Raw genomic sequence first — 26,823 nt, 5'->3', positions numbered from 1 at the left:
AATATTTCCAAATGATTGAGCACAGGTAGAACATTTTCCAAATTATTTATCTAAAAAAGTGGCTAAAGTCTATGGGAATTTTCGTACATAAATCATTTTGTTTTCAATAATTTGGAAAGCTTACTAAATTGAGGCCTAAGTTAGGAGCATAACGTATTTCAGCAGCAGCAGCAGTTCTATTTATTCTGTTTAATGAATCAACGTGGTAATGTTTACTGGTTTTAGGATAAGTACCTCATTCCTGGTATTCGGTCATATAAGGTGTGTCCCTCATAGCAATTTAATGACTACAAATGTAACTTGTATGATAATTGTTAAAAAAAAAAAATTTTTTTAAATTCTTTATTTTTGTTGCGCAGGAAGGTACATAAGCATTGAAAGACGCCACAACAGCGTACATGTAGATTTTTTTAAACAGGCTAAACTGTGGCATAGAGAGTAGCGCATTTTTAGTTTGTAGATACAGGCTAGTTTGCAGATAAGCATACAACATTAACAGGTTCAGGCTTAGACAGTAGGTATTGTAGGTTTGATCTTTTATATAGTGGAGTAACGTAAGACAAGTTTAGTTATGCTCAAATTGATGTGCATGTGACACTGCATTCCTAACTATGGTAAACATTTATACTTCAGTAAGCAGGATAAACCATGTATTAGGGTGTTACTTATGTGATGGAGCTAAGTGTCCCAAACAGGCAAGGTGAGTATACTCGTTGTCTTGGGCGAGGGGAAACAGGCTTAAGTAAGACCACTGGGGCAGAGCTGTCTTGCTGTTATGTGTCCATGCGGGCCCCGGCGGGGAGAAGTTGGTGGGGGCCAGGTACGACTGCATGCTTTGTCCATGAGTGTCTATTCCCAGATGACAGGAGGTGAGTAATCAGCTCCCATATTACCCGGTCTGCATCAGGCTGTGGGGAGCTCCGTGCATGTGTCGCTTGGACAGGTGATGATCCATGAGTCCCCTCCGGCCATAATCTCGGCTAGGGAGGTGCGTGTTATCCCTTTGGCCTGGGTCCGCTGAGGTCACTGTACCGTTGTTCAGACAGCTGTTGTGGCAAATCGCAAGAGTGGTTAGGCAGGTGCTCCGAGTCGCCGCCATCTTGGGCTGTGGGCCTTGCGTGTTCAGCGCCCTTTATTCCGCTTGTAGGTCGGCTTGAGTGCACCCCAGTGTGGACCGGGATAACCCCCCCGGCCCAGAGGGGGGGAACAGGGGCCGGCAGGCATACAACATTCCAGCGTTAGGCAGAATAGTGGGGAGACAGGGCAGCGGCCGTCCACCCTGCCTCCCCTAGAGTAGGCCGCGGCCTCCGAAGTCTCGGACCTCCCATGGGGGGGGGCCCGAAACTCCCGATCTCGGGGTCCGCTACCCTTCCCACAGCTGTGTGAGTAGTGTCTCGCTGTTTGCGAGTGTGGATGGCTGCTTATTATGGCCTAAAGGCCTGATTTCTCAGGAGCCCCTCCACCATGCGACCGATCAGCACGGCGGTCCGGCCCCGCCCCCGATAATTGTTAAATTTTTATGTGGTGGAACTTACAAATAGAATGTGGTCTTATTTTTTAAAAATATGTTATCAATTTAGATGTTTAAATAAAACTACAGCTTTATTGTGTTCGTGCTTAACATGTCAGGTGGTACTCTGCAAAAAAATATTTATTTCTAATTGCGTAGACTGCTTTATTTTCCAAAAATATTAATGTGACGAAGTTGAGAATAGTGAGACTGGGTGTTGAAGGGACACAATACCTTCAGTTTTAATTTGTTTTTCTTAATTATGAAATTCCCTTCAAGACTCAACCAAAACAATGTATTCCATTTTAGGTAAGCATGTAAAAAAGACAAGTGGGTGCCATTTCTGACTTATGATGATTGTCAAATTTTAATTGAACACATTAAATCAAATATTTTATTTATAACAAAAACATGAGTTTTTATGATTTTGGTAAGTATATATTTACAGAAAACATGACTATTCCATATTGTTTTTTATTAGACATTATTGATAAATTAAGTAATTGACTCAACCCTGTCACAAGTTTACAACCCTAAAACAATTACATACATAATGGGGTTGTGTTTTTCGGCTCAAAATGGCCACTGCTCCCCATGCGTTGTAGAAAAGTAAACTAAACGGCAGAAATGAAATACGTATATTGTATATATTTATGGATTAAAATAAAATGTTTAAAAGTGATAATTTTTCAATGTTTACATAGACATGTCTTTGCATATTTGCTACCAGATAAGGGTTCAATCTGGATTGTTATAGCAAGGGCTCTATGATTTAGTGGACATTCACTAGTGGGATGTGTATCTAGCCACTTTGTTTCAAGTGGGCTGATTATTATTTAAATGCTGTATCTGTCTAAAAAGTGAACAGCCTGTTTTTTTCCAGCAAGGATTTAAGCCATTCTGATTCAGTTCCCTTTTTTCACTTAAAGGCCTTTCCTCCAGTTTTTGGTCATTGTATATCTACATTGATTCACTTAAGTGATCCCCTACTTACCCTCCCTCATTACCCATAGAGCCTTATTGGCTTTTTCAATTGTTTTTTGTTTTTTTCTTTTTTTGCATAGTCCCTGTATTTCTAATTGTATTCAATAAACTGTGATTTTTTTAAATTATTTATTTAGATTATTTAAAAGGACCTCATTGTGCCTTTTGGGTCTTTCATAGCCCAATAGACACTTTAGTGTTTTCATTATTGCCTAAAATAGCAACTCTAGGTTCAAATAACACACCACCAAGTCCCTTAAAGGGACTTCTCTTTTTTAATTTTCCGTCTTAATTTTATGTAACAAGGCTAAGTTGTTACAATTGACAATATTCTCCATGGCACTAATACTCATATGCTCTGCATTTATGAAGTCAGACACATTTTATTTCGGCATTTCGAAAATTTTGATCTACCGATCAAAGGGAAAGAGTAAACATAAGTTGTGAATCATGTCCCTTTAAAATACAATCTGTGCCGTTTTATAGAATGAAAAAGGAATTTGTATGCAGGAAATGAATTAATTATGTCCCTGGAAATGACATCACAGCAGATCTCTCTTTTGTTGTGAGAAACTTCCATTTGGAATTCTGACACACGGCAGGTGGTCATATTTTCTTTATGGACTGTACAGATGCATAGAAGCCATGTTTGGCATATGGTCAGACATCGGCTAGGTGCTGATGTAATATATCAAAATAATTCGGCTTGCACCTCAATTGAAACAGAACTATTCCCCCGTGTGCCTCAATATTGGTTGTAGTCATTTTTTACATTTCATGCTTGATGTTTTTTTTAGAAAGCTATACAGATGGTATTACAGAGGAAGCCAAATATCCACTGCATTAACATCAGTAGTTAACATATGCTTCCTTCTATCATAAGAAGTCAAATTTTTCACATTAACATGAACCTGCTGTGTGTGCTCATTTAGTAAATATGTTTTGTAATATGTTTTTTTTTTTTTTATTTCCGAGAGCCTGTATCTCTAGTTTGTCTTTTCAACTGTACATGACACATACTGGGGTCAAATTGTAGGGAGCTTTGGATACATGGATGCAAGAGCACACTCCCCAGCAGTCCTGTATATGTAAAGAAAGTCCCAATATGGTGTCTACTCCTCAGGGCATTTATACCTCCCAATGCAGGTATTTATACAAAGGAGATTTGGTTGTGTTAAAGGGACACTATAGTAACCAGAACAACTAAAGCTTAAGGTAGTGGTTCTGGAGTCAATAGCCTGCCCCTGCAGGCTTTTCAGTGTAAACACTGCCTTTTCAGAGAAAAGGTAATGATTACATTACTGCTTAGTAACACCTCAAGTGGCAGTCACTCAGTCAGCCACTAGAGGTGCTTCCTGGGTCAATACTGCACAGTGTGAAGCATAGGTGTTCAGCGTCTCTTCACTCTGCATGGAGACGCTGAACGCTCCCCATAGAGATGCATTGGTTCAATGTATCTCTATGAGAAGAGGCTGATTGGCGAAGAGTGGTGTTTTGCAGCGCAAGCACAATAGCCTTCCTATGCTTTCCTATGGGAATGCAGTAGATTGGCTGAGATTGTCAAATTAGATGATCTCAGCCATGGAGGTGGGCCCAGTCACGGAAAGACCAGCGTGCTGCTGGAAAAAAGGTGAGTAAACTAACCTTTTTAAAGTAAAGAGAGGGGCCGGGACCCTAAACTGTCGTTCTACCACTATAATGTCCAGAATAAATGTTTGTGTTCCTGAAATTGTAGTGTTCCTTTAAGGGAGTTTTCCTTTTAACAATTACTTCCATCCACAACTTGAGCACCTGGACTTTAGCAGCTGTTGGGACTTTTCAGGCATCTGGCATACCACAGAATAGGCAGAAAAAGAAAAAAAGGGTAGTGACCTGAATCACATGACAAAACAGAAAGGAACAGGACTGCACAAAATAATACTTAAATTGCATTTCATTAAAATGGGAGCTTGACTAGAATATTACCAGCCAAATGGAGAAAAAACACATCTTGAAGCTGGTATCTGGCTTGGTATGCTCACAATTTATAAACTTGGCCTACATATCATAGAACAGTGAACTACATTTAACAAAGTAAAAAACAATTAAATAGGCTGAGTTGTACAAGATCTGTGGCATCTAGACACTTTGTAATTAAGCAGTCATGGCTTGGTACACAGTTTAAACCTTAAACATAGTTAGACAAGGGGATATTTAAGTCAGGCTCAGGTAGAATAGCAGCAAACCACTAAAAGTATCGGGACTATAGAACCATTTGCAAAATCACTTTTCATAGCCTAGGAAAGTGCTAAATATTTATGTGGTTATTGTGTAATGTCTTATGTCACTAGTGTGGAAAAACATCCTTTTACCAAGCAAAGTGGGAGCAACAATGGAGTGTTGGGTGCCACAATAGAAGTAAATAAGGCTGTCTGTTGGCCTTAATTAGGCTAATTTCAATCAAGGTGTCACCAGCATCAGCAAGGCTGTGCATCTAAGTGTATTCAGGATGTGGCACGGCATGGCATGGCACAGCAGGTTTGCCTGAGCTTTTCTTTGTGGATAAGTGGAGTGGGCAGCGTGTTATTGTAACACTGAACATTCCAAGGCACAAGGGGAGGTCTGGAGTGGATATTTTAAAACATCTGTAGTGAGAGCAAAATTAAACTGGTCAAGGCGTAAGGGTACATCTGGAGTGTGTAGGGGGTATTTTAGTAGATCTGGGGTAGTTTTATGGGAGATCTGAATCAGCCCTGGCACGGGGGGATATCTGGAGCGATCCAAAGAAGGGGACAATATTCCAGGTTGTAGCAGTAGAAGAGTACAGAACCAAGTACTAATGCATAAGGGACGCCAACAGAAAATGGAACATGTTGAATATCCACAGAAGGAGACAGAGAGAAAATGTTGCGTAATAATGGGAAAACAGTATGAGCAATGTTAAATCAATAGGCCTGTCCAAGAAAACTCTGGATGGCAAAAACAAAACAAAAAAAAAACAACAGAATTAGGTTTGGGATCATCGTTTTATTATTTTAAATTAGTATCTAGTATTACCAAAATAAATGAATAAATGCATGTATCTATCTTTTTTAAGAAGTTGCCAATTTAGCACACTGTCTCAATAAGGTGCTACATAGCATTAACGTTTAATACTTTTTGTAAGTTTATTTTTTTTTTTAAAGCTATTATTCACAGAGTGAAGGCAGGCATACAGGCGGATAGATAGACAGACAGTTTAAATATATCATGGTCTCAATCAGATTTAAAAGTCTCTTTGAAAAATGTTGTGGAGACAAGATTGATTGCAAGTCTGTTTAGCCTTGCATCTCATATTGCTTCTCTGTGTAATCCTCTTTCCTCTGTAATCAGATGCTCACTCTGCTCTGTCAGCATTTCCTTGGCTTCTAGCAGCTGGGCTGTAGAATGTAACTGGATTTGTGAGACTAATGGCTTAGCAATAATGTGTTAGATGAACTGCCTTGGAAGAATTACAATATTATTTCGATTGGCAACAGTTCATGTAAATATATATCTATATGATGATGTTTAAAAAAAAAAAAAAAAATCAAAAAAAAAAATCATTGTACTATACACAGACTTCAGGTGGAAGGGGTTTTCAATTACAATCTTTTCCCCAACATATCTGTTTTGGTTGTTGCTTCACAAGTACCTACAAGCCTCAAAGCTAGCCAGTAACAAACCCCATGCTGATGATTTGCATTAACAATGAAACAGTTTTCCGTGAGTGGTTCACTGGCTTTGCATCTTTTCCTAAATTGTGTTTCATAGCTGTTGTATACAGCAAACAGAGAGACAAAGGAATCCATGTTTAAAATGGAATGAGGCAAAGGTGTCAGAGGCGGCTCTCTAATTAGGCGGTTTAGGCGGCCGCCTAAGGCCTCGCGCTGGCTGGGGGCCTCGCGGCCGCCTAAACCGCATGTTGGCAGAGTGTGTCAGGTCCTCGATCAGTGACCGAGGACCTGACACCAGGAGGGGGCCCGGCGGCTTGCCCGGTATGCCGCCGGGTGCGAGGCCCCTCCTTGCTGCCAGGCCGGCCACCGCAGACACTGGTCTGCAGCTCCGCAGTGTGCAGAGCTGCAGACCATGTGACTCGCGAGAATTGGCCAATCAGAGCGTTGCAGCGGGTTACCACGGCAACGCTCTGAAATCTCGCGAGATTCCACGGTCTGCAGCTCTGTGGAGCTGCAGACCGGGAGCAGGGGCCACCGGACCACCAGGGAGCCCACTGGACCACCAGGGAAAGGTAGGCTCTCCCTCCCCATCACCCCCCACCAAACTCAGGCTCACCCCCGACCACCATCACCACCCACCACCACCCTTAGCCTCACCCCCACCACCATCACCCCCCACCACCCTCAGCCTCACCCCCACCACCCTCAGCCTCACCCCCACCACCATCACCCCCACCACCCTCAGCGTCACCCCCCACCACCATCAACCCCACCACCCTCAGCCTCACCCCCCACCCTCACCATCACCCCCCACCACCCTCAGCCTCACCCCCACCACCATCACCCCCCACCACCCTCAGCTTCACCCCCCATCACCCCCACCACCCTCAGCCTCAACCCCCACCACCATCACCCCCACCACCCTCAGCCTCACCCCCACCACCATCACCCCCACCACCCTCAGCCTCACCCCCACCACCATCACCCCCACCACCCTCAGCCTCACCCCCACCACCATCACCCCCACCACCCTCAGCCTCACCCCCACCACCATCACCCCCACCACCCTCAGCCTCACCCCCACCACCCTCAGCCTCACCCCACCACCATCACCCCCACCACCCTCAGCTTCACCCCCCACCACCATCAACCCCACCACCCTCAGCCTCACCCCCCACCCTCACCATCACCCCCCACCACCCTCAGCCTCACCCCCCACCCTCACCATCACCCCCCACCACCCTCAGCCTCACCCCCCACCCTCACCATCACCCCCCACCACCCTCAGCCTCACCCCCCACCACCATCACCCCCACCACCCTCAGCCTCACCCCCACCACCATTACCCCCACCACCCTCAGCCTCACCCCCACCACCATCACCCCCACCACCCTCAGCCTCACCCCCCACCACCACCATCACCCCGCACCACCCTCCGCTTCACCCCCCACCACCATCACCCCCACCACCCTCAGCCTCACCCCACCACCATCACCCCACCCTCAGCCTCACCCCACCACCATCTCCCCACCCTCAGCCTCACCCCCACCACCCTCAGCTACACCCACCACCACCATCAGCTTCACCCCCCCACCACCGTCACCATCACCCCCCACCAACCTCAGCCTCATTCCCCACCACCATCACCCACCATCACCACCCTCAGCCTCACCCCCCACCACCCTCAGCTTAACCCTCAGCTTAACCCCCACCACCCTCAGCCTCACCCCACCACCATCACCTCAGCCTCACCCCCACCACCATCTCCCCACCCTCAGCCTCACCCCCCACCACCCTCAGCCTCACCACCCACCACCATCACCCCCACCACCCTCACCACCATCACCCCCACCACCCTCACCATCACCCCTCCCCACCCTCAGCCTCACCCCCACCACCCTCAGCTACACCCACCACCACCATCAGCTTCACCCCCCCACCACCGTCACCATCACCCCCCACCAACCTCAGCCTCATTCCCCACCACCATCACCCACCATCACCACCCTCAGCCTCACCCCCCACCACCCTCAGCTTAACCCCCACCACCATCACCCCCCACCACCATCACCCCCACCACCCTCAGCCTCACCCCACCACCATCTCCCCACCCTCAGCCTCACCCCCCACCACCCTCAGCCTCACCACCCACCACCATCACCCCCACCACCCTCACCATCACCCCTCCCCACCATCACCCCCACCACCCTCAGCCTCACCCCCACCACCCTCAGCTACACCCACCACCATCAGCTTCACCCCCCCACCACCGTCACCATCACCCCCCACCAACCTCAGCCTCATTCCCCACCACCATCACCCACCATCACCACCCTCAGCCTCACCCCCCACCACCCTCAGCTTAACCCCCACCACCATCACCCCCCACCACCATCACCCCTCCCCACCATCACCCCCACCACCCTCAGCCTCACCCCCACCACCCTCAGCCTCACCCCCACCACCCTCAGCTACACCCACCATCACCGTCACCTTCACCCCCCACCACCCTCAGCTTCACCCCCCACCACCCTCAGCTTCACCCCTGCCCACCCTCAGCTTCACCCCTGCCCACCCTCAGCCTCACCCCTGCCCACCCTCAGCCTCACCCCTGCACCACCCTCAGCCTCACCCCCACCACCCTCAGCCTCACCCCCCACCACCCTCAGCCTCACCATCCCCCATAACCCCCCACCACCCTCAGCCTCACCCCACCCTCAGCTTCACCACCCCTCAGCATCACTCCCCCCACCACCTTCAGCATCACCCCCATCACCACCCTCAGCATCACCCCCCACCACCCTCAGCATTACCCCCCACCACCCTCAGCATCACCACCCTCAGCATAACCCTCCGTCACCACCCTCAGCTTCCCCCCACTCACCATCACCCCCTTCTCACTCTCACATTACCCCCTCTCACTCTCACATTAGCCCCCCCCCACTCTCACATTACCCCCCCACTCTCACATTACCCCCCCACTCTCACATTACCCCCCCACTCTCACATTACCCCCTCTCACTCTCACATTACCCCCTCTCACTCTCACATTACCCCCTCTCACTCTCACATTACCCCCTCTCACTCTCACATTACCCCCTCTCACTCTCACATCACATTACCCCCTCTCACTCTCACATTACATTACCCCCTCTCACTCTCACATTACCCCCCTCTCACTCTCACATTGCCTCACTCTCACATTACCCCCCTCTCACTCTCACATTACCCCCCTCTCACTCTCACATTACCCCCCTCTCACTCTCACATTACCCCCCTCTCACTCTCACATTACCCCCCTCTCACTCTCACATTACCCCCTCTCACTCTCACATTACCCCCTCTCACTCTCACATTAACCCCCCTCACTCTCACATTACCCCCTCTCACTCTCACATTACCCCTTCTCACTCTCACATTACCCCCTCTCACTCTCACATTAACCCCCTCACTCTCACATTAACCCCCTCACTCTCACATTAACCCCCTCACTCTCACATTATCCCCCTCACTCTCACATTAACCCCCTCACTCTCACATTAACCCCTCACTCTCACATTAACCCCCTCACTCTCACATTAACCCCCTCACTCTCACATTAACCCCTCTCACTCTCACATTACTATCACCCCCTGCTCCCTCTCACATTACCATCAATCCCCCGCTCCCTTTCACCATCACCGTCCACTCCCTCTCACCATCACACCCCCCGCTCCCTCTCACCATCAGCTACCCCATACACATAGGGTCTCAGACAAAAACACAAACATGCTCACAGAGACATACATTTGCACACACAAGGATACTCTCTGTCAGACACACTCTCAGGCACATACACAGGTAGACAGTGCGTCAATGTGTATATGTGACACTTTTTTGTTAGTGGGGCCTCATGTTTGCGTTTCGCCTAAGGCCTCATAAAGTCTAGAGCCGCCTCTGAAAGATGTGATTCTTTGTTAAACTAATTTGCATATGCCCACGCAGAATCCTTTGCAGTAGTAACATCACTGCGAATTTGTGATTTCTGTGGGAAAAGCAAGTCTTATGGCTTGACTTGTGTCACAGGGATTGTCTTTCTTCTAAAGCAATCCATAAACAGAGGTACCCACAGACGTGAAGCAGGCAAGCATGGCATCCTCTGACTCTTACTCAGAGATTCTGTTCGAGGTGCGGCAGCGACTGGCCTGGTATGGCTCTAATGTTTCGATGGAGACTTTCCAAGTGACTTGGAACCAGGTGACAGTCGATATACAAGCCAAGAGAGACCACAAGTTCCTGATGGTTAAGACGAGGGGGGAGGTCTCCAGCGAAAAGAGGTTTGCAACAGCCCTTCGGCAGAGGTGGTGCAACTGATCTGGGAGGATATGCCCACAGATTTAATTGACTTTATATCAGAGGATGTTAGCCTCCCTCCCCAGCGGCAGATGGGAACCCAGCGTGCGGAGGTCCAGGGAGTAGAGACAGCCGGTCTTGCTTCCCAGCGGCAGTGTGCAGTCCAGGAAGAGAAGCGTTCCATCCTTCGTCCCCAGCGGCAGTGTGGTCCAGGGAACGGAGACAACTGGACTCGTTACCCAGCAGCAGTGTGAGGTCCCGGGGGCGGAGACAACCAATCTCAATCCCCAGCAACTGAGTGAGGTCCAGGGGGAGAGCACAGCCGTCTCTCCTTCCCAGAGGCCAGCCATGACCCCAGCGATTCACGGGAAGCAGAGCCGTGATGGACTCAGCAAACAACTCCCATCATCCTTGGCCAGCAGGGATACCACAGAGTCCCAGGTGATGGAACAGCCGAGGGGAGCACACTAGTTTGGGTGGGGGTTTTTACAGGCTATGGGACCCCTGTGTAACAGAGCCTGGGCTGGATGAACCCCCGGCTATAGGCGCCTTATGTCTAAGTCAGTGCAGGGTGCAAAGCTGGCCAGTCCTCAGGACTGTAGGGCCTTGCCAATGACAAGTGCTGTTGCGGGCATAGCACTCACAGACTATGTGTCCATTCCAAACAGCAGCGAGCTGACAGACGTGGACAAGGGGGAGATGTGTGATGGAATGCCATCACTCACTACCGCCACAAGCGCTATCTCTGGTGCTACCTATGTGGAGATGTGGAGAGAGAGACGATGAGTCGGCTGGCCACCATGAAGTCCGTGCCGACCAATAGGAGAAGCTACCATTCAAACTGGTTTTGCACCCTTCCTCCCGATTGGCAGGTGAAACACCTCCCCTCCATGAGCACCGATTGGTGCAAATTGCTTGCGTCCTTTCTCCTGATTGGACGCGCTGCATGGTTTAGGCGCAAAGTTTGAATCTACCGGCCTAAACCAAGTGAGTCTCTGGAACTGTTTTGGGGTATGTACAGGGCCTCCACTTTTTGCAGGGCTCATAGCTTGGACCAGGAGCTATTCAGGGATGTATGACATGTGGGGGTGCGTTACTGTATGGTGTGTATTTTTGATTTTTTTTGTGTGTTTTGCTTCCTGTATCTGGGAAATACCATGTATCTGGGAAATACCATGTATCTGGGAGGGGGAGGGCTGTAAATGGAGACTCCCTATGTGCATAAATACTGTTTATCTTGCCTGCAATAAACTGTTATTTTTCACCCTTCACTAAGTCTCGACTAGTGTTTGGGTGATACCACGATTGCTCTTCCACAAGCGACCATAATCACTGGCTCGTAGCTATAATCGCTCTAAGCCTGGGCACAACTAGGAAGGGGCGACCACAGGCAGTAGTAACCCATACTCGAAAGGGTATACTGCCACAGTGCCTGTGAGGCCTTATCGTGGTGGTGATATTCCCCCTTCTACTGTTGCCAGTCAGAACTTATAAAGAAATAAAGATATTACTTTTACATTTCTTTCACACATTTTGGGGCATTGCTTTTTACAAACCAAAATACCCAAATACTTTGAAATCGTGCACATGCAGAGTTTAACCCCTCTGCTGCCAGAAGTGTAACTCTACCTCCGGCCGTGTCATTGAGGTTTCATTAGCCATTCCAGAGCAAGAGTTCCAGGATGGCTAGTGACAATTTTGTACATACTCCTATGAACAGATTTGCTGGAGGGATCGACTTCTGCAATTTTGCACAATTTGGATGTCGTCAATAGACACAGGAGGTCAATCGGCCAAATGCAGCAAAGAACCGTTGCATTGAAAAATCAGCCACAAAGGTTTCACCGGGCTCAAAAAAATTACTTCACCCACAGATAAAGATAATCATTTTTCTTCCTTTTCATTTGCTTCATTTTATTTATTTATTGACTAAGGAGAATTATCAAGGGGATTACAACTATTAAGCTCACTAACCCAAATAAAAAATAAAATGTGATCAGTTCTCCACAATTCCCAGTTTAGTGAATAAATACAGGATTATTCATTAAAAAAAAAAATATTTTATTTTTGCTCGGATATTTTGTCTCAGAATTTTACATTCCTTGGTAAATTACTAACAATTCATGGTTTAGTAAATAAAACCGGATTTGTTTTTGTAACACTTATTTAATAAATGGGGAATGAGAGTGCAATGAAAATGCATATTGCCCTGGCATGCCCAGAAAACTCAATAATTATAGATCGATTTAGAGATGAATCTAGCTTAAGGGAGGATTCCCTCCCTGGTCTGGGGATCTGACTTAGCACAACAAGGTATGAAACCAAGTAGCCCGCTTACAAAGGTTTCACTGGAGGTTTGGCACTCACTTAGACATTCTTTACTGCCAACAAAAACCCCACATGAGCTTCGAGGGTTTGGTAATTTGGACTGGTTCTACATAAAGCAATGAAGCACGGTGGAGGGCCTGAAGCCCCTAGCGGATATGATTGCTGATCGGGCCCCTACTGGTATGGAACGGTTCTGATACTTCCAAGTTCAAAACTTCTATGCATCCATCGCGAGCAAACAACTTATACAAAGGGCATTGACCCCATTTGAGCATCAATGCACTACCAGGGCACATATGTTTTGAGGGATATTCACATTTTACTTGATACTAACAGGCTGCACCTTGGAGATACCCTTGAAGTTCACAGCACAATGGGACAAGATCTTTATTCTCACACACCTGGGATCAATGTGCTCTAAAAAGACAGGAAATGGGCTACAACTCTTGACACAGTGGTATAGCATATCTGAGAAGTTACACTGCATAAACCTCAAGATTCCTGGCAAGTGGTGGAGATGCAGAGAGGGTGTTGGATTGGGATATCATATATGGTGGACATGTCCACACATAGTCCTATTCTGGAAACAGGTCCACAACACTAGACTTGAAATTCTGGAGACGGACTTGCCTTTTCTGCCCCTTCCCATGCTACTGCATCATACTAAAACACTTCAATCAAAGTACAAATGCTCACTCACAAAACACATTTTGAATACTGCTAAACTGCTAATTCCTTTGCAGTGGAAACAAACCGGTGCTCCAACACTCCAGCAGCGGATGGCTTGGCTAAGGTGGAAGACATCAACACTATGGTGTCAATGACAGCTCAGCTGAATGGCACCTCAGACAAACACACACAAACATGGACTATGTGGCTGGATTACCGGTCAGGTAAGGGAGGGGAGACATCTAACCTGTGACGGGAAGGACGGATCAACGGTATAGGGATTTATTATAGAGCAGACTGAGATGTTAGGTCTTTGGGTAGATACAATGAGAAGAAGTGCCTGCCCTGATTTGAAAAAGAGGTACCTGGGTTAACTCAGGATACCCAGAATCCTCTCTCCTGTATCGCTACCCACAAATAATATGACTTATTATAAATTAACATTTTTTCCCTCTCCTTCATCTATCTCTTTTTCTCATCATTCCTTCACCCTCCCTCCATCTCAATACTTGGTTGGCCCTCCTCTTCGCCCGCTACACTATTTCATCCTAGCCTAAAACTATAACATGGTAACTTCGGAGACAACCTAACCCTAGCAGTGGCTTTGTGAGTGCTACCTCGACGGGAGCTCTGGATGGGTCATACCTGTCCAGACTCTACAGGGATAGACCTACGAGTCCATAGCAGCAGATTCTATATTATACTTATCTTTTCGCTGCCGGAGACATTAGCGGTTGGCTTAAACTACAGCATGACTATGCTAGCATAACTAGGTATTATTCTTCTATGTCTTTTGTACTTAACTATTGCGTTTGAATATTGTACCATTGGTATTGGGAAAATAAAGATTGTCAAAAAATAAAATGCATACTGCAAAATGTAGGAAAACAAAATGATAATTTGGAAAACATTTACAACTCAGTCACAGCTCCTCTTTCCTAACCTTAGTTTTCTATTGACCATAATAAACCTATTTGTGTTTGATGATATAATTGTACCTGTTGGATGATTTACTCCTAAAATACCAGCTTTGCCAAGTATTTTAAAGATATGATGAGCTGGGAATTGTTCAGCCTCCTCCCATTTGTCCACATAGGGGTTGATTTCAGTGTCAATAATCTGTAATGGAATAAAAAAAATAGCTAAAAATTAGCTATAATTTCAGTTTAAATAGTGCCCTTTTTCCATCTGCATTGATTGAATCAATTTTTGAAGCAATTTATTTAAAAAAAAATCAATTATGTGTTACAAATGGTGATAAGACAACTTTCAACTTTTGCTGCATTCAACAACGGATAGGAATCGTTAATCATAGTACGCCTAAATATTTTCAAATAGCAAATTATTTTTAATTCCTATTGGTAAAGGGTTACTCCAAGAACCATGACTGCTTCAGTGATTTGATATGTTCATGGTGCTTGGAGTCTGTTTATGCAGCGTTTCAGTTTGGAAAAGAAATGTAGCCCACTGCATATCGGGCAGGTTGTCTGCACACAAAGCATGCTAGCGACAGATGGATAATGGCGTCACCGGCTCCCCTACATGCCACCCAAATTCTCCCCTCAGTCTGGTCTCCAGGAAGTCCATGCTTCAGTGAGGGAGAGTGATGTCACAGGAGGAGGATTGTACCAGAAACCAAAAAATTAAACTGCACTCAATTCATAAATAAAGCCTGAGTGCAACCAAACCTGGGGCCAGCACCAACTCCCAAGAAGTAGTTTGAAGAAAGAAAAAGGTCCAGGCACTCCAAGGCTTAAATAGGCATTTTATTGAACTACAGTGTCCAGCAGCAACGCTTTGACCCTAGGGTCTTTTTCAAGCTTGTTCGGACTCTAAAAAAATAAATAAAAAGAAAAGACCCTAGGGTCGAAACATTGCTGCTGGACACTGTAGTTCAATAAAATGGCTATCTAAGCCTTGAATTGCCTGGAACTTTCTTTTTCTTCAGTGACTTCAAACAGTAGGAGGACTTGACTGCCGGGAGAACTTTGTCACTGTGTGGCATTGCAGGTAAGTTTTTTGTTGTTTAAAAAATATATATATTTTCCTTTTTGATGGTGCAATTGATTTATCTTAATCTTAGGTATATTATCATAGAAACAGAAACAAATGAACAAGTATGTTACAGATATAGACATAGTTATAGCCTATAGTATCATTGCACATTTATAGATAGTTATAACGATGCATCTAGTACTAGGAACAGAAAATATAAGTAGACTCTGGTCATTTATATTAAACATTCACTTTTGAAATTAGGCTAGTTGTGTGTAGGACTCTAGATTAGGTGTCTGGCGTCAGGTAGCAGGCTAGGTGGTTATTCGAGAAGAAAAATTGGTCGCTTGAGCTTCTCCATATGTATGTGCTCTGGGTAATACTGCCTTTCTTATGTAGTTTGGAGAGGTGACCTGGTCTTCTATGCGTTAGGGAGGTTCTAGTGAGGTATGACACCATTTCGTATGGTCATGCTGTGGAATATTTACATAAGGGTCAACTATGAATAAGCTTGTAGATTTGGAGCGTAAGGATGGCTGCCTGGATCAGCCTGTCTTACGAAGGGTGGCTGGTTATAAGCCGCGTCTAGCATATTATTGCTGCTCAATGTGGGGGCTCCAACGTGAGTAATACCCCAATAACATGGGGTAATAGGAGGGTGGAGTCAGTGGCGGATCCAGAGCCTGATCTCGGGAGGGGCACTTGTAGATTATTTAAATAATCCAGACACAATAACCACTACAGATCAGTGTAGTAGTTATGGTGCCAGTAGTGCCAGGATCCCATCCCAGATTAAGTAGACAAACCGTTTAAGAACAGTTTGACAATTTACCTGTGGTCTGCTGGGATATAGGAACAGTGTGAAAGGTGCAGTGTGTGTGAGTGGTGAAGTGTGTGTGCGAGTGCGAGTGCGTGAGGGCGGCAGTGTATGTCAGGGTTGCAGTGTATGTGTGGGACAGTGTGTGTGTGAGAGAGCTGCAGTGTGTGTGTCTGTGTGAGCGGTGCAGTGTGTTTGTGAGGGTGGCAGTGTGTTTGTGAGGGTGGCAGTGTTTGTGGGGCAGTGTGTGTAGTTTGTGTATGGGGGCAGTGTTTGTATGGGGGGGGAAGGAGGGTAGGGAGCCTTTTTTTTAAAAAAAATTAATAAATGAATGTATCGAAAGGTAAGAAGGGAAGGGGGACATATTTCGATCCCTGGTGGTCCAGTGGGATTCCCTGATGGTCCCGGATTCCTCCCGGCCGGCTGTCAGCACAGTGCGATCTCCCTTCCCGGTCCGCAGGCACATTGCAGGGCTGGCACTTGGACACTGCCAGGGGGGAATCTCGGGGAGGGGGGGGGGCAATTGCCCCATTGCCCCCCCCCCGGAGCCACCACTGGGTGGAGTGTATCATCTGAATTATTGTTATTTGCCGAAACCGTCAGAACTTGTGTCGGTCACCCACAGGGGAACATGTCTTAGTGTCATAGCATTGAGAATAAAACATGTATAAGCTAAACATAAATGATACAATATAAAATTAAAAGCAGTAGTGAGCTGGTTCTGAGATTACAGGCTTCAAGTCTCTTGGTTGGGAGCTTGGTAAGCCCAATCTGGCCATGGTATTGTTAGAGAGTCCCAGTGTTGCTAGCAGGGCAGGTCCTTCAATGGGGTCGGAGATCTTGTATGTTTTGCCATCTTTCGTAACTCACAATGATCTGGGGGTTGACCATCGATAGGTGAGTCCAGCGGTCTGGAGGTGATTGGTAATATGCTGCATGCTCTTGCGCCAGACTAATGTGGGTCTCTTGAGGGGTAAGCTTTATTGCTTATTTCTTTATTATTATTTTTATATATATATATATTAGGGGGAGACCATGCCAGTAAGGGTTACTCTAACCAAATAAGTATTTTATATAAAAAAAAAAAAGAAAAAAGTTTTTTGGCTGGGGTATCTCTTTAACCGGGAATTTAATTTAATTACTTCAGGGAGGTTATACAATGGGTAGTTTGAATTAGGTATTTATCAATAGCTCACCTCAGGGTGAAACTGGTCAAGAGACAAAAACTAGCTGTGGAGGAATGTGTCTATATGGCTGTACGACTGAGAATTCAGTGTTAATTTGCTAACCGAGGTAATCTCCTAAAGCACAATTTCTTCATTCACTTTGTTTATCCCACATTTACTTTATTCTTACCGTTCCAAGCACACAGAAGGTGGATTTACCCAATTAATGCACTGTATAAAGCCACAGAGAAAAAAACATTTTTTTTTTTTTAAAGCTCTTGGTCTTACTCATGAAATATTATGGTTCAGTCTGATAGTTTTTACATTCCATGAAACATATACAACATAAATGTTTCAGCATGAGGATCTTAAAGGGACATTGCTATCATCAGAGAAACCACTATGGAAATGTATAGTAATAATAAAAATAATTTGATTGAGAAACACTTGTGTAAGTGAACTGAAATATGGATAACTATAATTACTTTAAAAGTCTCTGTCACTAAAAAATGATTTTTGAGCATTTCACAAGGATAAAATCTGTAAAGCAAACTGTAACGGATCGCCTGGCACCCCGACTGGGTACCTCAGTTAAAGGATGCTCCTAGCGTTTCCTGAGGACTCCAAGCACTCTGGCAGACACCACAATCACCGAATCAGAGAAGCATATGAATCCTCTCAAGCCTCTGAATGCTGTAGACAGTTGAATAGGAACCATACGAATAGGTTTGCACTCCTAGCAGTCAAACTGGAACAGCATGCAATAAATCCTCCCCCAATAATGAGACGGCACTTCACTTTGAGGGTTAAACAGGAACTGTCTGTACTGGCACATACAGCCTCTTTTATTCACAATCCACAAAACATAGTACTGCCTCCAGGGTTTTGCAGAACAACCAATAAACACATTACAACTCATACAATGCAAGTACAGCGGCCAATCAGACACAATGGGACAGTAGAAACACACCCAGCATATTCCTCCCTTCTGCTTAGGAGATAATTGAGTCAATTACTGTATCTACTCAATTATCTCCAAGCTGAAAAGTTCCACTTTTTATAACTTTGTGAGTTAACATCGTACATACATAAAACTTATATTATTTTAACCAGTATAACTTGGGGACAAACATATCCAAAAATCACTTGAATAGGTTCAGGGGTTTAACAGTTAGGTCAAAGTCCTTTGTTTTCACTTGCAAGCATGGCTTTTCCTGCTCAGACCAGTTCCCACTGGTCTGGCAGTGTCCCTGGGACAACACCCTGCTGAAGAACAATGGATCCGTGGGAGGGGAAGAGGAAGTGTCCAAAAAGTTTCAGCAAGTCCATCCACTGTGCTTAAAGGGCCAGTAGCCGCACAATAAAATACAATATGCCCAAATACTGTATTTAAAGGGCCGAATCTCCCAGGGGCCATAGTCAGCAGGCAAGAGGCGGGCAAGCAGCCCCCTCCAAGGACACGTGGCGAGGTCGGTTTCGCCACACAAACATGTTTTGGCATTTGAGGGAAAATAGACACATTAATTAGCTAATTCAGAATGCTTTTGTGTTTTTAGATATTAAGAATCATTTTACTACAAAAGCATGTGTAACACCTCAGGAAGATTCTATTCTGACCTACCAGGTGTAAACTAAGATTGAAATGTTCTTAGATTCAAAAACAGATGGCAACATTTTAATTTTGCATATTTTTCCACGTTTTCCCTAAATGTTCACCTGGCGACCCTTATAACAAGTAACCTTCAACTCTATAAACATCTGTCTCATTTTATTGGACAATTTATGTGACAAGTGAAAGATCTCTGGGAACTGAAATCAGTGTTGTCAGAATACATGACATTCCACGTTTCAATCCATTGGCTGAAAATGATGAAAAAATAAATAAATCTTCACTACGTTATGTACTTCAAAGTAAAACGGTTACTGGCAAATCCTAACAGCTAACCAAAGGTTTTAACTATATTTCTTTTATACTTGACTTTACTTCAAATGCAAAGATATTCCAGCACAATATGGCTGCCAATTCTAAGCATTCAATTATCCTCTGTTAGAGGGCTATGACTGAAAGTGTCCCATCTGGAAAGCATCTGTATATATAAAGAAACAACCAAATCGGCACCTTGTTTAATTTTATTTTATTTTATTCTATTAAGGTACCGATTTGGTTGTTTCTTTATATATACAGACGCTTTCCAGATGGGACACTTTCAGATATATTGTGTTTTATTGGTGTGTTGCGTTCCAACGTGGAACACATGGTATATTCTTTTGTTAAATCGGAACCGGAAATGACGCCGGATGACTTCAGTGCGTTCCAGCATGAAACGCTTGCCACAGACCTACTCCACAGGTGATCTCCATTGGATGTGTTTGTGGCTGCATATTTAAACAAAGTTTGGGAAGAAGAGGATTACAATCCCTGAGGAAGTCCATTGGACGAAACGCGTTGGATTACTACATTTGAGGGACTTACTTGCTGTATTCTTATCTCCACCCTGCAGTGGATTACATACTGTTTTTATTTGGACCTTTGTAAGTGCAATTTGTAATAAATTCTTTGTATTTTTCATATTATCTGCACTATCTCTTGGTTTTCTTTATTTTACAAGCACAAAAGAAGATCTTCCACATATTATTCTGAAGACTACTTCTGACTAAGGATGATGGGCCTGAGATTCACTTACATTTTGTGAGTTATATATATACATCCTGCGTGTCCATTCATTTATACTCTTATTATTCTATGTGCGATTTATATATCTTCTTACAGATATTGTTCATTTAGCTGTCATTATATAAGGTTGTAGATTTCCATTCATATCTTAGAAGTGATTATTTCACTCTTTTGGCATTCCTACTTTTTCGTTTTTGTATTATACATTCCAGTAACATTTACATTCTATATGATAGTTAGTGTCAGGGATATCCCATAGCACTACAAAGGATAAAGTAGGCAAAATACTATGCAGATACGTCAGAGATAGGTGTGACCGCAGTGGCGGATCCAGGGGGGGGCAACGGGGCAATTGCCCCAACCCGAGATTCCCCCATGCTGGCTAATGCAGGGCTGGCAGTGTCCAAGTGCCAGCCCTGCAATGTGCCTGCAGACCGGCGAGGGATATCAGAGATCTCCCTCCCCAGGCCACAGGCACTGTGCTGACAGCCGGCAGGGAGGGAGAGAGGGCCCGGGAGCTCAGCCTGCAGCTCCTCTGGGTCCTCCTCTTGCGAGCATGGAGCGTTGCCGCGGTTACCACGGCAACGCTCCAAATCTTGCGAGAGTGAACTCTAGCCCTGGAGCACGGGCTAGAGTTCACCTCACCACCAGACCACCAGGGAATCCCACTGGACCATCAGGGATCGAAATATATCCCCCCTCCTCCCAGTAAAGGTAAGAAGGGAGGGGGGACATAAAGTACATTAATTTTAATTAAATTAAAAAAAGAGCCTCCCTACCCTCCTTCCCCCCCATACAAACACTGCCCCCATACACACACTACACACACTGCCCCACAAACACTGGCCCCCATACACAAACACACTGCAACTCTCACACACTGCCACCCTCACATACACACGGCACCGCTCACACACACACACACACACACTGCAGCTCTCACACACACACTGCCCCCTAACACACACACTGCAACCCTGACATACACTGCCGCCCTCATGCACTCGCACACGCACACGCACTTCACCACTCACACACACTTCACCCCTAACACATACCACTGCTCCTATATCCCAGCAGACCCCAGCTAAGTTGTCAAACTGTTCTTAAACGGTTTGACTACTTAATCTGGGATGGGATCCTGGCACTACTGGCACCATAACTACTACACTGAGCTGTAGTGGTTATTGTGCCTGGATTATTTCTTGAAATAATCTACAAGTGACCCTCCCGAGATTAGGCTCTGGATCCGCCACTGTGTGACCGGTTACTATGGTGTATTCCAGTTGTTGTCTTTTCCATGTATTATGAGACAGGAAATTCTGCTAGTATCACAGACAACTGTGTCAATGCTTGCTATCTGAGTCACATCCTACAACCTATGGTTATTCAACCACTGCTGTGATTAAACCTTGGTTTAATGCCATGTATTTTGCAGTGATATAACTCATCTGTAGCATATGTAGAGTAATAAACAAGGCAAAAAAGAATGAAGATTGACCGTGCCAGTTTTAAGTAAAACGATTACTTTCAAATGTAACAATCAAATAAAAAAAAGCAAACAAATAGCATGTGTCCAACCTCAGTAAGTATCGTTAACGATTAAAGCACAACTCTCACATTTCTGCAGATTACAGTTTGCCATTCCTTCACCCAAGTAAACACGAAGGAAATACTTCCTATGAAGTGCGTTGCCGCAGAAATAGGAAAAAAAAACATCAGTTCCCTCTTAAAGCATTACTGTGTATATGTCTCACATATCATGTTTCTTGCTAATTTTACATTATTCTCAGTTTAGTGATCAAATTACTATATAATTCATACTCAAGTCCTCTTACATAGAATCTCCCCAGGCGTGTAAGCAACATGCTGAAGATGTAGGAAAGGGGACGGAACGTCGAGACAGAGATTACACCCGCATAGTGCCATTCTGGAACATGATCAAAGCTAAGATTACGGAAATATTGGGTGGGACACCACCTTTCAATGTAGCGCATGTGCTGCTGCACACAACACCATCCCCATTAGCAAAGTACAAAAACATCGATTCTATGTCACCTGCTCAATGCAGCCAAAGCAAACTGTGGCTGCCCTCTGGAAACAAACCCAGGACCCAATGCTGGACTGAGTTGAGGACATTCAGTCTGCAGAAGCACTCCAGGCGTCCTTACTGGGATTTAGTGCAAGGCATGCAGAGTTCGGACAGCTGTGGATAGAATACGTACCAAGGTGGAATGCGCAGGCCATGGCGTGGATGCTCAATACATTTTCTTATCTTTCATGTCATTCCTTTAAGATGTAACAACTCTATAATTTTCTGTGTTTTAGCTATCTGAACATGTAGTCCTCATGAGTGACTTCGCCTTTCTGAGGGGGGAATCTCGACTGGGGTGTGGTGAGGAAGTGGTGTAAAATATTTAAAAAAAAAAACAGAAGTGCATGGCACTATGATGAAACATGAGTCCCTATAACCGTAATTCACCAATGGTGTCACAGACGCAAAACTACTCGAAATTCAGCTACACACTTATCTGATGAGGTTGGGAGATACGACCATTACTGAAAGTAGCCCTTCAAATCCTTTCATTACCAACTAATGAAACTTTAGCCCCTATCCCCCCCTACATTTCCTAAACCCCCAATTACAGCGTATACCATCCACTACAGCCCTGTCCCTTTACTCAGCCCCTGTCTCCTGGTTTTAAAAGTGTAAAGTTAGGGTGTATGTCTGTGTGTATGAGTATCTCTGTGTGTGTGTCAGTATGTCTGTGTGTGTGCCAGTATGTCTCTGTGTGTGTGTGTGTGTGTCAGTATGTCTGTGTGTGTGTGTCAGTATGTCTGTGTGTGTGTGTGTGTGTGTGTGTCAGTATGTCTGTGTGTGTGTGTGTGTGTGTGTGTGTGTGTCAGTATGTCTGTCTGTCTGAGTCAGTATGCCTGTAACAGTGTGTTTTTCTATGTGTGCCTGTCAGTGAGTGTGTGCGTGTGCCTGTCAGTGAGTGTGTGTTTTTTAGTGTGTGTGCCTGTCATTGAGTGTCTGTTAAGGTGACTCCCCCCCCCCCCCCCCTTCAATCACATGGGAAAGGTGTTTTTACTCTCCTCTTGCAATGGTGCAATAAGCCACTTGACTGAATTTGCCCCCCAGGCCTATGGCTGCCAGCCCTCCCCAGCTTCAAGTTACTATTAGCACTTTTGTATTGTTATTTGTAAGGGAAGCTCTAGGCACCATAGACACTAAAGTTTAAAGATACAGTGCAAGGAGCTTTTGGGTGCATTTACTCTGTTTTATGTTCAAACCATTTTTCAAGTGGTTTGACAGAAACTGGTGCTCTCCTGCCAGCCAAAGCCTATCCACTCTGACAATGTCACGATAAAAAGAACTTTCAGTTCCATGTTACCTGTACAAAGCAGAACAGCGACGATGAACTATGAATACTGAACTATGTAGCCCACTCTAATAACTATATTTTCCTGCAGGGAAACATATATACTTTAAATTTCCCTTACTTCTCCTAGTCATTCAATCTATCGATACATATCCCAATTGTGATTAATAACATTTTAAAAATGACTATAAAGTAGTAACCTTTCCTTGTTTTACCACATGATGGCATTAATGCAATTTTAACAATAAATAATTGGTAAGAATGTTTAACCCCTTAAGGACCAAACTTCTGGAATAAAAGGGAATAATGACATGTCACACATGTCATGTGTCCTTAAGGATGGCACTTTTTTTTTTACTAAGTGAGCACAACATTGAATCAGATGCATTATCAGTAAAGGGACACTTTGCAGACAACTGAGCAGTGAGGCTGCAGGGGCATGATCTATACACAACACTGCTTTATTAAGCCAAAGTTGTTTAAGTATCCCTTTAACCCCTTAAGGACGGAGTCAGTTGTACAAGTTGTGATCGAACAAAACTTAATCAATACCTGGAATTTGCACTATATGTCTGTTCATATTAAGTGCACCCACACATATTATACATCAGTTTGTTCAGGAGAAACAAGGCTTCATTTCATATCACAAATTAATATATGAAACATAATTTAATATAAATAGAATTAAAAAAACTTTGAGAAATTAAGAAATTGTGTCATTAAGTTCTGCATGGCATTTTAACTGTTAATTTCATAATACTGTTAGTTTTTATTGCAATAAATTACACATATTTGTATTCAGCAATGTCTCACAAGTACAAAAGTACCCACTATGTACAGGTTTTATGGTGTTTTGGAGAGTTACAGGGTCAAATATTTTTACATTTTTACACATTGAAATTTGCCAGGTTGGTTTGCTGGGCCTATGCTGCCTTTAGGACTGTATGGCAGTCCAGGAATGAAAATTAACCCCAGCATAGCATATCGTTTGTAAGAGTAGACAACCCAGGGTATTCAAAATGGGGTATGCTCAGTCTTTCGTAGTAGCCACTTGGTCACAAACCCTGGCCAAAGTTAGCGTTCATATTAGTTTATTGCATTTTTTACACAAAGACTGCACTAACATTGAATATATCATCGTCATTATACATTTTACTGCCCTAAAACACATATTTGTGTTCAGCAATGTCTCATGAGTAAAACAGTACCCTGCATGTACAGGTTTTATGGAGTTTTGAAAAGTTACAGGGTCAAATATAGGGCTTGTCTATTTAATTTTTTACACATTCAAATTTGCCAGATTGGTTTTGCTGCCTTTGAGACTGTATTGCAGCCCAAGAATGAGATTTACCCCCATCATGGCATACCCATTGCCAAAGAATACAACCCAGGGTATTCAAAAAAGGATATGTCCAGTTTTTCTTAGTAGCCACTTAGTCACAAACCCTGGCCACAATTAGTGTTTATATTTTTTTTTTGTATTTTTCACAAAACAAAAAGGCCCTTTCACTGATTATATCATTGTCATTTTAAGATTTACTGCTCTAAACCCCTCATATTTGTGTTCAGCAATGTCTAACGAGTAAAACAGTACCCCCCATGTACAGATTTTATGAGAGTTTTGGTAGGTTACAGGGACAAATATAGGGCTTTCCCATTTCAGTTTGCTAGGTTGCTTAGATGGTCTATGTTGCCTTTGAGACCATAAGGCAGCCCAAAAATGAGAATTACCCCCATCATGGCATACCATTCAAAAAGGTAGACAACCAAGGGTATTCAGAATGGGGTAACTCCAGTCTTTTTTAGTAGCCACTTAGTCACAAACGCTATCCAAAGCTGGTTTTCATTTTTTTTTTTTGCATTATTCACACATAAACTGCACTTTCACTGATGATATCATCATCATTACAAGTTTCAGTGTATTCAGCAAAGTCTTACGAGTACATCGTACATCAGTACCCCACATGTACAGGTTTTATGGTGTTATGGAAAGATACAGGGTTAGATATAGGGCTTGTAAATTAAATTCAATAGACTTTCTGCCTGGGTTGTCAGGCAGGTCCCTTGAATTATAATTAATAAAATTAATGAATTATGTAAACAAAGTACACACACACACAGTATCCAAAATGATGGCTGCACTCCAAGTAACTTTATTAGATATACATTCAAATATAGATCAACATTTCAGCCCCACACTGGGCTTTCCTCAGGATCAAAAAAACGAACATATATACACATACATAGGCATATATATTATATATTTTATATGTATTTTTATATATATTTAGAATTCTAAGTGTATTTTGAGATATATCAAGATACGCTTATGACTTTTTTTGTTAATTTTTATTTCATGTTTATTTTTTAATACAACAAGCTCAGGCACCGAGTGTAGTGGTGTTGTTGAGACAGGCTCAGGCACTGAGTGTAGTGGTGTTGTGGAGACAGGCTCAGGCACTGAGTGTAGTGGTGTTGTGGAGAAAGGCTCAGGCACCGAGTGTAGTGGTGTTGTGGAGACAGGCCCAGGCACCGAGTGTAGTGGTGTTGTGGAGACAGGCTTAGAGACTATGGTGAGGCCTAATAGAAAGCAGTTGTTGTTGGGGGATTCCATCATAAGAGGTGTGGAGATGGACAATGGTGGTCTTGTGAGGTGTCTTCCCGGAGCTACTGCTCACAGAGACAGGAGACGTATCTGTAATATTGTTAAGCGAGCAAAGCAGGAAGGGGAATTGGATGTATTTGTCCATCTAGGGACAAATTACTTGGCTTGCAATGAGGTTTCAGAGGTAAAGGAAATTTGTTGTGTTTTGCCAAATATATACGGCAGGTTGCTTCCACACTGTCATTCTCTGAAGCTCTGTCTGTGCAGAACAACAGGCAGATGCGTATTAGCAACTTTAACTTGTGGCTTGGTGAATGGTGTCGGGATTTGACTTTATTTCTCATGGTAGCTCTGTTTGGAATGGAAATAAACTTTACAAAAAGATGGTTTGCATCTTTATCAATAGGGAACAGATGTTCTCAGTGAGCAGTTCTGAGGTTTTGCTAGCATGTATTTAAACTAGGAGGAGGGGTAGGGGCAAAAGGGTGATAAAACATCAATCCAATTGCCCCCCAAAACAAGAACAGAAGGTGCCTGGAGCAAGTGTGTTGAAAAATGATAAGCTTAGAGTCATGTCTACAAATGCTCGAAGTTTAGTGAATAGAATCTAGCCTAATAAAAGTTAATGAGGGTTACGTTAGAATTTGGTAATCACACAGTAACTCGTGTAGGTGTGATTTATAGAC

The 26,823-nt window shown here is 44.3% G+C and overlaps 1 protein-coding gene across 1 annotated transcript in view; it reads right to left on the bottom strand.

Moving 5' to 3' along the window:
* Positions 1 to 26,823, bottom strand: part of LOC134608053 (probable acyl-CoA dehydrogenase 6) — a 115,617-nt gene that overhangs the window by 72,609 nt on the left and 16,185 nt on the right. Inside the window, exon 2 of the mRNA XM_063450684.1 lies at positions 14,496 to 14,616. Coding sequence (XP_063306754.1) covers positions 14,496 to 14,616 — 121 coding nt within the window. The remainder of the gene's footprint in view (positions 1 to 14,495; positions 14,617 to 26,823) is intronic.

The sequence above is a fragment of the Pelobates fuscus genome, chromosome 4 (genome assembly GCF_036172605.1).
Source record: "Pelobates fuscus isolate aPelFus1 chromosome 4, aPelFus1.pri, whole genome shotgun sequence".
Taxonomy (NCBI): domain Eukaryota; kingdom Metazoa; phylum Chordata; class Amphibia; order Anura; family Pelobatidae; genus Pelobates; species Pelobates fuscus.
This window is presented reverse-complemented; position numbering and strand designations above follow the sequence as displayed.